General features: G+C 38.2%; 1 protein-coding gene across 1 annotated transcript in view; it reads right to left on the bottom strand.

Moving 5' to 3' along the window:
- Positions 1 to 1,462: 1,462 nt before the first annotated feature.
- Positions 1,463 to 12,751, bottom strand: part of ZNF248 (zinc finger protein 248) — a 28,088-nt gene continuing 16,799 nt past the window's right edge. The window contains exon 6 of the mRNA XM_019953996.2: positions 1,463 to 8,738. Coding sequence (XP_019809555.2) covers positions 7,240 to 8,738 — 1,499 coding nt within the window. The 3' untranslated portion in view covers positions 1,463 to 7,239. The remainder of the gene's footprint in view (positions 8,739 to 12,751) is intronic.

Genomic DNA, 12,751 nt, shown 5'->3' with positions numbered 1-12,751 from the left:
GTTTGATTTTCAAGTAACTCTTAATCAACTGTAAAATTGTCTGACTCCTATTAATTGAATGAATAAATTTAAAATTTACTTATTTAAGTCCTATAACTCTATAAAGTAGGCACCGCTGTCATTCACATTTTAGAGAGGGATAAACTTAGGTTTTCAGTGGCTCGATGCAGAATGCCTATGTAGAATCACAGATGTATTATTAAGCAGTAGAATCTGGACATGTATGCAGACCTAACTCCAAAGTCCATGCTTCTGAACAGTGTGCTTTACTACACACCACTAACACCCCATAGCCTTAGCTTTTATCAGAGAGCCTTTAACAACTCTCCTCAATAACAGGGCATGAGGTCATGCCCTGGCATGTACAGCTCTAGAAAGATCTTCTGGAATTAAGATGTATACATTTTACTGCACACATCTGGCTGCTGACATAAGGAGCTTTCCTCAAGGAAAGTAACAAATGCAACCACAGCCCATCCCCTGCTTAATTCCAGTCTGCATCCTCTCTCTCTGCATTGTTCCCATTACACTGAAACACAGACCCTGGAGCATAGCCTGTCTTCAGAGGCCTTTATCTGAAGGTAAGTCCAGGGCAAGCACAAAAATATTATGGGCATAAATTAAAATGTAAATGGACCCAACTGAGAAGCATCTGGAGAAATTTTGGAATCTATCCACTGTAAAATAATCTTCTTTTCTGACTGTCAAACTCCACAGAACCCCAAAGTGCACAAACTTCCTTTCCAGCTCTCTGCCCCAACTAGGTCTCTGAAGGTGAGACGCTGGAGCCTTAGGAAGCTGGAGGCAGTGAACTGCACACGTGCAGAGCAGAGGGCTGCACCTTGCCTTCCCAGTGTCAGAGGCCCAGTTTGTCACTTTTCTGGATTCAGTGGACATTAGCCTCTATGGTCCCTCCTTCAGTGCTTCCTAAATAAATAACCTCTTCTCTCTGGAGATACTCCTCTTTTATAATCCCAAGAAGATGATTCAGAAATGGGCTATAATCACACCTTGACTCTATACTAACATAAAACTACCACAGATGTATGTCACCAATATATCCACTTCATTTATGAATACAGGTACAACATTTAAATAAAGCTGAAAACAGAGGCCAACAATTAAAAAGTGTCATATCCATGGTAATCAGGGATTCTCCTGGGTTGCAAATTATGTTAAATGGGAAAAATTACACAATTATGAAACAAAAATGAAAACATACAAAAAAACAAATATTACCCAAAAGAAACCCCCTTCTCTCAAAGTTAACTTTAAGTACCAGCTCTTTTTTTTTAAACAAATGCTTTGTGACTATCTTTTCATTGAGCATACAGTGAAAATCTTTATTGGTATATAAATTTTAATAATATAAATTGTCCCTCTTATGTCCACAATAATACAGTCAAGAGGTTTACAAGTTCAAAGAAAAATATGTAGACATAAATAACAAATATGCAGAATCTATATGAAGGAAATGAACTTTATTAAACAACAGTTTAAAAGATTTGAGTAATTAGAGGTACAAATCACTTTTCTGAATAAAAAATGAAGCATATTATGGCACAACATTCCCAACAAAATCTCAAGTTATTTATTTCTTTTGGTTTCATTGTTAGAACAAATGTAAATTTTATGTGTAATATTGGGAAGAGCCAAACATTTTGTGAAAATGGAGACTAATACTTATCTGAAAATGTATCTTTAACGACTATAATAATCTAAATATTTTAGCTTTGAGTGGGGAAATATACATGTTAAGTCCTAAGATTGTGATAAGAATTTAGTCTATGATAGTGTTTCAAAGAAGTGGAGAGAAATGGGCCTATTCAATAAGTGGTGTTGGGATGGCAGAGTAAGATAGTGTGAAAATAACAGGGATTCAACAGGATAAGCCTTCCCCAAAAAACACAGATAAAGGGGTAGGTTCAGGACAACCTATCAATTGGAAGCTGCAGTCTCCAATTGGAAGCAATAACAGGGGTAGTGGCTGAAGACATATAGTCTACTCATGAGTTGAACCCTCCCAGAGTCTATGGCTCTGCCAAATATACCTTCCCTGCCAAGTATAGACTGGATATGAAGTGATGGGTCGTATCAGGCAAGAGGAGGTCAAGTTCAAGATAGAAAATGGGCCCAATGCCAAAACAAAACAGGTTATACATATATATGCATCACACACACACACACACACAGCTTCCTCCAGATATTCAAATGGCTCCGTCCCTCCATGCTGGCCTCCCCATTGAGGTCTTTCCCTTTCCACACTACATAAAATCACTCTTTCTGACAACTTTTCCCATTGTATGTCTATAAGTGGGAAAATTTTATACTGATCATGTTCTCCCATGGAGATGTATTTTCTTTATATGGCTGCTGACAGCAAGAAGGACACAAGCTATCTGGTCATGATGACTTTTTGATAAATTCTAGAATGGGTTCTCATTGGCTTATTTTTAACAAAGGATTATTCCTGGATGAATACAGACATGGGGCCAGAAGAGATGGTATCATCTGAGGTAAATTCCAACTCCATGTACACAAAAATAGGTTATATTACTAGAAGAATGTATAAGAGTTGCAGTAGCCACTACATAATCTTTTTAAGTACGTAATCTCAAATTCCTTCCTGTCGTCTGAGGAACTAAGTCTCCCCTTTCCCAGCCTGCCTCTCCTTTCACACTCAGGATTGTCTTCCAGACAATGAGAAACTGGTGTCTACTCTTAGACACACACTGTTTAAGAGCAGGTTCCCCTCAGATACTTGGGGAGGTGGAGAAGTGAGGCTTAATATTTTTCATGCCACCCTGAACATGTTTGGAGTCTAGAGTATGGGATGGTTGATCCTTTCTGGGTTCATATTCCTCATCCACAAAATAGGGGAGGTTGCTGCTAAGTTGCTAAGTCGCTAAGTCACTTCAGTCGTGTCCGACTCTCTGTGACCCCATAGACAGCAGCCCACCAGGCTTCCCCGTCCCTGGGATTCTCCAGGCAAGAACACCGGAGTGGGTTGCCATTTCCTTCTCCAATGCATGAAAGTGAAAAGTGAAAGTGAAGTCACTCAGTAGTGTCCGACTCTGTGCGACCCCATGGACTGCCGCCTACCAGGCTCCTCCATCCATGGGATTTTCCAGGCAAGAGTACTGGAGTGGGGTGCTGTTATCTCTATGTAAAAGAGGTGATCGTATCCTGAACTTACTTCCAATAACACACAGGCCAAACGTTCTCAGTTGTCTAACCCCTCAAAAGAGGCTCAAGTCCTTAGAGAATAAAGAGGGTTTTCAGAATTCCTTGAAGCCCCTAGTGATGACAAGCTCTGCTCTTGTCACTCTTTAATTTATTTCTTAAAATGGAAGAACTTGGTGAAGTATGGCAGCGCTGATCTGTGCCCAGGGGGTAGTGGAATTTCCTAAGCTTTCCTAGGACTATGCTGATTATGCCAGGGCCCATACTGTGCGAAGAGGGCATACATACTCTTTGGAGTATAACAGAAGAGTGTTCTTCAATCTCTACATGCAATAGTTGCTGCTGCTAAGTCACTTTGGTCGTGTCCGACTCTCTGTGACCCCAGAGACGGCAGCCCACCAGGCTCCACCATCCCTGGGATTCTCCAGGCAAGAACACTGGAGTGGGTTGCCATTTCCTTCTCCAATGCATGCAAGTGAAAAGTGAAAGTGAAGTCGCTCAGTCGAGCCCGACTCTTAGCGACCCCATGGACTGCAGCCTACCCGGCTCCTCCATCCATGGGATTTTCCAGGCAAGAGTACTGGAGTGGGGTGCCATTGCCTTCTCCACACGCAATAGTTACCACCCTTAAAATAACAATTGGCTTTTAGATCAGCATGTATCCTGGGCCTTTTGCCATGTAATTTAACACATGTATGGGTGCCCCTAGTGGCTCAGATAGTACAGAATTTGCCTGCAATGCAGGAGACTCGGGTTCAATCTCTGGGTTGGGAAGATTCCCTGGAGAAGGGAGTGGCTACCCATGTTAGTATTCTTGCCTGGAGAATTCCACGGACAGAGGAGCCTGGTGGGGTACAGTCCATGGGGTCACAAAGAGTCAGACACACTGAGCAACTAACACTTTCACTTTCTTAACCTTATATATCTACCTATAGAGAATTTATAACATACCAGAGTCTTATTTTATGGGCATTTGAATTTTACCAACCAGAAATACTGTCAAAATATTATATTTGAATTAAAAATCCCATAAAATGTACTTATTATAATATGTGAGTTAACATCTACTATTATGCTACCTAGAGAGGTACCCAGTTACCCCAGTGGTCATATCAAGCCAACAAGAAAAAGAACGAATTAATCAAACAGTGCAGAGAGGACTTGCTATTTATTTGGAAGAACACAGAGCTGCTAACCTCACACCACATATGACAAGAAATATCATGTGGGGTTATATGAATAATCAAGTTAACATGTCTGCTTCACATATATCAAACGAGAGACATACCTGCCACAGTGCTCAGTTCCAAAAGGAATTTACTTATGACAGCATAAAAGCACAATGAAGCAGAAATACTTAACTTTCAACTAGAAGAATAATTTTATTTCTAATACTGAGCCATTATATAGGAGTTTACAGGAATAAAAAACACTGTGCTGCTTATTCTCCAGTAGCTCCACCCAGACCTTCCCCTCTACGTTCTCTGTGCCCACGTGGGCTCACTTGCAGACGGCATCTGATTGGGTTCCAGAAATGTGGTCCATAATTTTGGAGATGACAATATCTCCCATGAGATGGCCCCTCCTCCACAAGAGCAGCGGCTCTTATTGGGCTCTGGTGAACACCTGCTTCCATCCTTTGCCCTTATGGACTTAGAAGGGTAATGGCCTCCTGGGGACACTAATCTCTAGGTGCTTCAATATCCCTTGTTTCTGGCAAACCACTGTAGTAAGTCTGCCATGAAAGTCTTCTTAGTTGGATCAGAATTGTTTTTCACTAGAACCATGGCTGATACAAACAGCCCTCCCTACATTAATCTGTCAAAGAAAATAATTCATCTCTAAAACTAGAACAGTAACACCAGAACATTAAATAGAACATTAACACTTCTATTAGAAAAGAATTCATTTGAATCAGGTGAATGCCTTCAGTGCTAAATAACAGACATCTCCAAGAATAAACAAGAAGCCTCTTTTGTCCTAGTATTTGAATTAAATACTGAGCAGAGAGCAGGTCCAGAAAGAGTTGTGCAGTTCAGTGACAGTACCTCTGAGTCAGGTTTTTCCCATCTTGTGTACTGTTCTCTTCAGGCTATTGCCCTACCAGGCCACAACTATAATCTAGGATAACATACAGCCATGAAAAAGTTCAGCAGATGAGAGACAATCTGTTCTCATGTCATGACAATATTTTATCACTGAGTTCTTTCCCCGAAGCACTGAGAATATTTTCCAAGTATCTCATTATTCACCTGTCCATCCCAACAAAATCATTAGAACAGAATATTCATGATTAACTTAGACTAATATGGATTTACCCCTAAATCATCTGGGGAAAGGATGGACAAAAAGACAAAACATGGCCCAACAAGGAGGAAGCAGGGAATGGCTATTTGGGGGGCAGTGTTTCTTGGAACTGCTTATCAGTGTTTTCCAAAGAAGCAAAGAAAACGGTAGGACAAAGGAGAGAGAGATAGTATATTACATTCTATTAAATTAGATACAAATACATAGTTCCTGAGTTACATACAACTTGGGTTACACACATCATGCCCAAATAGATACAGCAATAAAGCACCAAGAGTAGAACAGAAGCATTTCATTATACAACGCTACTTTTATTTGCCGAATACCGTGAGCGTTACTGTTCATAACTGATGTTAACCTTTGCAAAATTTATGTAATTATCATTATTATTAACAGCATTCACATTATTGACTGACCCAAGGCAGCCGAGTAACTTCAGGAAAATATTGTTTGGCCTTTTTATCGAAGTGGAAGCTCAGTAATAATGGCCATACTCATTCACATATGCCAGCAAAATTAGAAGAAAGGTAAGCAACAGGTAGTAAAACAGCATATACTGGCCACATTACAGAGAGTCTCGGGTAGTAGTGAAAATAAGATTGATGCATAGGTAGTTAAAAACCTCCCCACAAACATATTTTGGCTTCTTTTTTGAAGAGGCCATTCAGCAGTAATGGACAGAGCCATTTATCTATGGAAATGGGAGAAGGGGTATGTGGCTAGTATTTTAAATTTGCCAAATGTATTTGCATATATACACAGTGATGTGCCACTGTAAATACTGCCACTAATGCCACACTACCAACACAATGGCACTGAACGTAGGGCTGGTCACAGATGTATAGTACTACATCATTATATAATATTCATCATGCTGATTTAACAATACAGATAACCTAGAGAACAAAGATAATAGCAAAACACTGTGAAATAATTAGGAAATGATGAGTGTTGAGTATGTATTACCTTTGTTTTTTGAATATTTAACTGTAAATTAATACTTTAAAATAATGACTGTGTTTAACAACTGGCTCATAAACTTCCTGAAAATTTATCAGCAGTGCTTGCAAGTCAGTATAAACTTACTGTAGCACATCACTGTGTATTGGTAAGTGTATATAAATACATTTACATATACAAATATACATAATTATTACAACCTAAAAAGACATTGATGGTATCTAGTGTGGGAAATGTTAATATAGACTCTAACAGTTAATTAAGAGTTTAGATTTTCTCTTCATAAGCATGTTAGGCTCTAATATACCAATCAAGAATACCTCAAATTTCTATGATATTAGCATACCCACAGAAGGCCTGCAAACATCAAGGACTCTTCACATAAATGTTTAATGCTGTTGTCATTTAACGTCTTTAAACTTCAGATTCCACTGTGAATATGACTGCAAATGAGTATCACCTATTATATTAACAACAATAAAATTTTTGTATCACATCCAGAATACGGCACTACACAACATAAATTCTAGACAAAGGTGTTTTTTTTTTCCACCATATTATGTAACTGAATTTCCCTTCAATATAAATTTTCTGATGAAAAGTTTTACTTTTTTTGGAAAGCTTTTACATATTCAAAACATGAATAAGGTTTTATTCTAGTACTAATTATCTGAATTACAACAAAATCTCACTCTCTAAAGGAATTTGTGATATTCTTTGGGTTTCATTCATCTCATTTTAAAAACCTGTATAACATATTTGAAAGCGTGGATGAAGGCTTCTTAATGTTCAGGATGCTGCAAGAGCTTTCACCCTTGTGTGAATTCTCTGATGTTTAGTGAGTACTGACCTCTGACTAAAGGTTTTCCCACATCCATTACACTCATAGGGTTTCTCCCCTGTGTGAGTCCTCTGATGTTTAGTGAGAGCTGATTTCTCACAGAAGGTTTTCCCACACTCATTACATTTGTAGGGTTTCTCTCCTGTGTGAGTTCTTTGATGTACAATGAGGTTTGATTTCACACAGAAGGATTTACCACATTCATTACATATAAAGGGTTTCTCTCCTGTGTGTGTTCTCTGATGTACAGTTAGGGCTGACCTGTGGCAGAATGATTTTCCACATGCATTACATTCATAGGGTTTCTCCCCTGTGTGTGTTCTCTGATGTTCGGTGAGGTTTGACTTCACACAGAATGTTTTCCCACACTGCTTACATTCATAGGGTTTTTCTCCTGTATGTGTTCGCTGATGGTTGGTAAGATGTGGTTTCTGACAAAAGGATTTCCCACATTCAGTACATTCATAGGGTTTCTCTCCTGTGTGTGTTCTCTGATGCTGAGTGAGGTTTGACTTCTCCCAGAATGTTTTCCCACATTCACCACACACAAAGGTTTTTTCTCCTGAGTGAGCTCTTCGAAGTTGGGTGAGATGTGACTTCTTGTTGAAAGTATTTCCATTTTCATTGTGCTCATAAGGTTTTCCCCCCATGTGTACTATCTGATGTTTAAAGAGAGCTGACTTTTCCCATGTTTTGTGACTGACTTTATATTCATGGGGAATCTTTCCTGTGTAAGTTCCCTGATGGATAACAAAAGTTGAATTGCCGCAGAAAATTTGCCCATATTCATTATATTCATAAGGACTGTCCCCCATAAGAGCTCTCTGATGTCCGAATCTTAAATCCATATAGAAGGACTTACCACAAATGCTGCATTCACATGGCTCCATTTCAAAAAGAGTTCTCTGAGATAAACTGAGCTTCAAACTTTGGATGAAGTTTCTTCCACATTCATTATATTTACAGTGTGTCTCTCCTATCTGAACTTTCTTATTTGTGAAAAAGGCTGCCTCTCCATGGTTGCCTCTTCCATTTTCATTATACTCAAAAGGCTGGTCAAAAATGGACTGAGTGAGATCCTGTCCATGATTGAGGACATTCTTTTTTTGATTATATTTATAAGATTTCCCTCCAAGAGGAGCTTTGTCATGCCCAATATCAAGGAGCAATTTCTCATATACATTAAACTCATCAGGTTTCTTTCCAGAATAGTTCTTTCTGTTAATAATTAAGCCTGAAATATTTTTCAAACTCACTTCACATGAGTCACATATTTTATATAGAAAATTGCTTGAAGGAATGGAGTCTGTACCTAGATTTAAAGTTTTCCTTACTCTGTCACCACTATCTGTACTTAATGTTTTGTTGCTGGTGAAAGCAAGTTGCCAAAAATGTTCATCTTGATTTTCCTGGGTGCTGTCTATTAGGTCATCAACTTTCCAGTCTTCTAGAAATGAGAAAAATAACCACATCTTATGAATCCTAGTACATTTCTAATTGAATTCGACTTTTACACAAATGCCCTATTACACAGTCAGTTCTTTTGCTTTAGGCTCAGTTTTCTGGTGTGAACTAAAATCCAGCATACATTTTCTTTACTCTTCTGGTTTGAGTGGAAAATAAAAACATGCTTCAGTAAAAATAGGGGAAGGAAACTGGCAGTAACATTTAATACTTTATTAATACACACTTTAAAACTAGACAGAAAAAGGTGAAATATATTCAAAACACAGGGAACCAGAGAGTGGCTGATTCAGAAATCAGGAAACTCAAGAGAATGGAGTGAGCCCAACAGAGACATTGAACACTGAATATCATTACACTGAAGATTAGTAGACAAGGGCTTTCAGAAAATGAACTATGTTTTGTGGAAACAAAACAGTCGAGTCCTAACCCCCTCAGACACTGATTACCTGGTGTGATTCCTACTAGAGTACTCACTTCTACTCTACACATCAACACCAGACTAAAGTTCTGAAAACACCAACTGCCTCAGGTTCAGAAGAATAGTCTGAGAGTTCAGGATTCCTTTAATTCACATGGAATAATTATAATAAGACATGGTAAGCAAGGGATGGAGATTTTGTAAGAGTTATTCATTTAGGGAACAGGAAACTCCAAGAACTGGATGAGTTTAACAAGAGAGGTTTTTTGTTTTGTTTTGTTCATTTGTTTCTCAAGAAAAATAGACTGTTTAAGAAACATATTAGAGGATGAACTCAGTTTGACAGAGGTAGATCATGCTTTCTTGTCCTTACCTTCCCACAGCTTGATTACTGTGGTAGGAGCCTCACTAATGTGCATGTTACTATTCTTTTTTCCCATTTGATATATGAACATCAAAACAAATTTCTGAAGGTACCTACTTCCTCATGCTCTAAAGGACAATGCTTTAATCCAGACTCTAACTCTCTATCAAGCTGTGATTCGCAACAACACAAATGCCCAACAGGAAATACAAAACAGATGATGGACAGACCATCTCTGCAAAAGGACCAGGCTCATTCTGTGGACTCACAGCTGTTAATGAAGTTGTCCCAACCATCAAGGCATACGTTTCTTTATTTCAATCTGCTGCCTTACTTTCCCCCAAAACAATTTTGTTCCTGAACCAATACTGATCTTTAAGTCTGCTTTCATATCTAAGTTTATAATTTACATCAAGGTTTTCTGCTTTCATATCTAGACTATCTGTGGCTTTTGCTTACAGATGAGACCTATAACGATCATATTTTTCTGTTAATATATGGTTCTGAGGCCTTCAACAAACTTTATTGTAAAAATTCTTGGCTATTCTTTACTGTCACTACTCAATGAAACTGGCTTCCCAGGTGGCTCAGATGGTAAAGAATCTGCCTGAAAAGGAGGAGACCCAGGTTCGACTGTTTGAGTCAGGAAGATCCCCTGGAGAAGGGAATGGCTACCCACTCCAGTATTCTTGCCTGGAGAATTCCATGGACAGAGGCCTGGTGGGCTACAGTCCATGGGGTCACAAAGAGTTGGACATGACTGAGTGACTAACTAGGTGAAACAATATTAATATATGTTAAAAAAAAAATCTAAAACAGTCCTGAGTCCATGGCTCCAAAGACTAACTGATAATAGTTACTACCTTGACAAACACAAATTAAAACAAAAACTGAATTCATATTATGAGTTCAAGTCATAATTCTGTAAGTCCATTAAAAAATATGTGCAGTTCTAGCTGGATATTTAACAAATTGTTCATTCTCAAAAACACACCTTTTATGTAATTAGTTACACTCCAGCCTTGGCTCTTCTTGGGACCTGAACATCCTCCAGGAAATGCTACTTTAATTTAAAACAACAAACCACAAAACTAATAATAAAATAACAAAGCCAACAAACTCTACAACATCCCTATCATTTTCAGTCTCCACCTGCTGCCTTTAGAAGTTACTACCTGTTTAATTCACTGTAAGATGAAACAAGTCCATTGCTCAACGATACACCCTGTGTCATGATCACAGTCTAGGCAGGTGTTAGCAAAATTCTATTTTCTCTGACTTCACTGAGGAGACAGGACATTTATGATTCTTAAAAACTGATGTGCGTATGAATTATTTTCAACCTGTACTTCAGGATAAAATAAGAGAATGTGCATTTAGTAAAAATACTATAGAATGCTTTCTGAATGGATGAAAAAGAGTGATCTCTTCTAAACTTGGTTCAACAAAGTAATTATTAAAATATCAGAATCAGGAAAAGTATGAAAAGAAAGTATGGATACTTCTAGTTCTGGCCTCAACTATGTACTTTATACCATATATGGTGTGTATGTATATATATGTATGTGTGTGTGTATATCGAGATATATATGTACACATATATATGTAATATATGTACATATATATCTATATATACTGAAAGTGAAAGTCGCTCAGTTGTGTCCGACTGTTTGTGACCCCATGGGCGATACAGTCCATGGAATTCTCCAGGCCAGAATACTGGAGTGGGTAGCTGTTCCCTTCTCCAAGGGATCTTCCCAACCCAGGGATCGAACCCAGGTCTCCCACACTGCAGGCAGATAGATTCTTTACTAGCTGAGCCATGAGGGAAGCCCAAGAATCCTGGAGTAATATATATATGAAACTTATTCCATCTCAGATTCAAATAATTATCTCAAGCTTCTCTTTGGGAAAACAACATCTCAGCAATGATAGAAACCCTAAGCAACAATCATATCATCAGGTATGAGTTTTGGGGCTACAGATGCTAGTGGATTAGGGTTATAAAATACAGACTATTTAAGTTACAGCAAAAAATTGATCACTAACTTAAAGTAAGTGAAATAATAATAACGCTTTACCCTCTGAGCCACTAGGGAAGCCCAAAATAATAACAACAAGCCATTATTATAGACCATGCAATGTTTAAACACTTTGCATGCCCAATTTTAATTAAGTTACTTAAAAGGCAAAATAAACCAAAGTGAAAATTATAGAAAAATGAGAAAATATTTAAAAGTGAAATTTAAGACATAAGATAGCATGAAGTTTAAAATGAACTCTGAAGAGCAGTAAAAAAGATACAGATATGTAAAACAGCGCTAGACTGTGACAGTCACTGAAAGGAGATTTTGATTTCATTTATTAATAAGGATCAACTTTGTTAGGCTAGTGAAAGATAAATTGGATGCTTTAGGCAGGAAAAAACAACAACTAGGAAGATCAAGTCAGGTATCAGTGACAAGTGAGAAAATGAATAGATGAATATGAAGAAGATGGAAAAGAAAATAACATTAGGAATTTGAAAAAACTAGTAACAGGGGATAACAGGTTTAGGACACTGAACCCATGGTTGCCATTTAAGGTAGTAATGGATGGCTGAATGTTCCTTATTTGACCCCTGGGAAACCAGGCTCTCTAATTTTCAAGTGACTCAGACTGTTCCCCTCAATCTCCTCTAATGACAAGATTTAGTGGATTCACACACCTTGTAAAAGCAGTACTGCACCACAACTACCTCTCTCATTTACAAACAACCACTCTCTAGAAAAGGGGTCAGCAAACTCTTGACTGTAAGGTTGTGGGCCTAGAACTAAGGATGTTTTTAAAGGGAAATATAAGAGTGAGGAGGAAGAGAAAGAAGAGAAAGATGTAAGAGGAGGAAGAGCAGCAGCAGCAATTGAGACCATGTGTGGCCCACAAAGCCTAAAATATTTACTGCATGGTCTTTTACAAAGAAGTTCTATGTATGTCTCTCCCAGAGTCTAGCAGTTATCCCAAGCTTCTTGTGACCAACTGTACTAACTCTCCTCTAATCGCTCCTCCAAATTTTTTCTCTCAGTAAATAGTACTCTAAGTTATCAGGTACTGGAAACAAATCACTGAATTCATGCTCAACTCCTCCTCCTTTCACACTCTATATCCAACCCAGTAACAAATCCTCTTGGCCTCATGTTCAAGATATATGTACAAATCCACCATTTTTCAGCAT

This window comes from Bos indicus, chromosome 28, assembly GCF_029378745.1.
Source record: "Bos indicus isolate NIAB-ARS_2022 breed Sahiwal x Tharparkar chromosome 28, NIAB-ARS_B.indTharparkar_mat_pri_1.0, whole genome shotgun sequence".
In the NCBI taxonomy this organism is placed as follows: Eukaryota; Metazoa; Chordata; class Mammalia; order Artiodactyla; family Bovidae; genus Bos; species Bos indicus.
The sequence above is the reverse complement of the archived record's forward strand: the minus strand, read 5'-3'. Positions and strand labels throughout refer to the sequence as shown.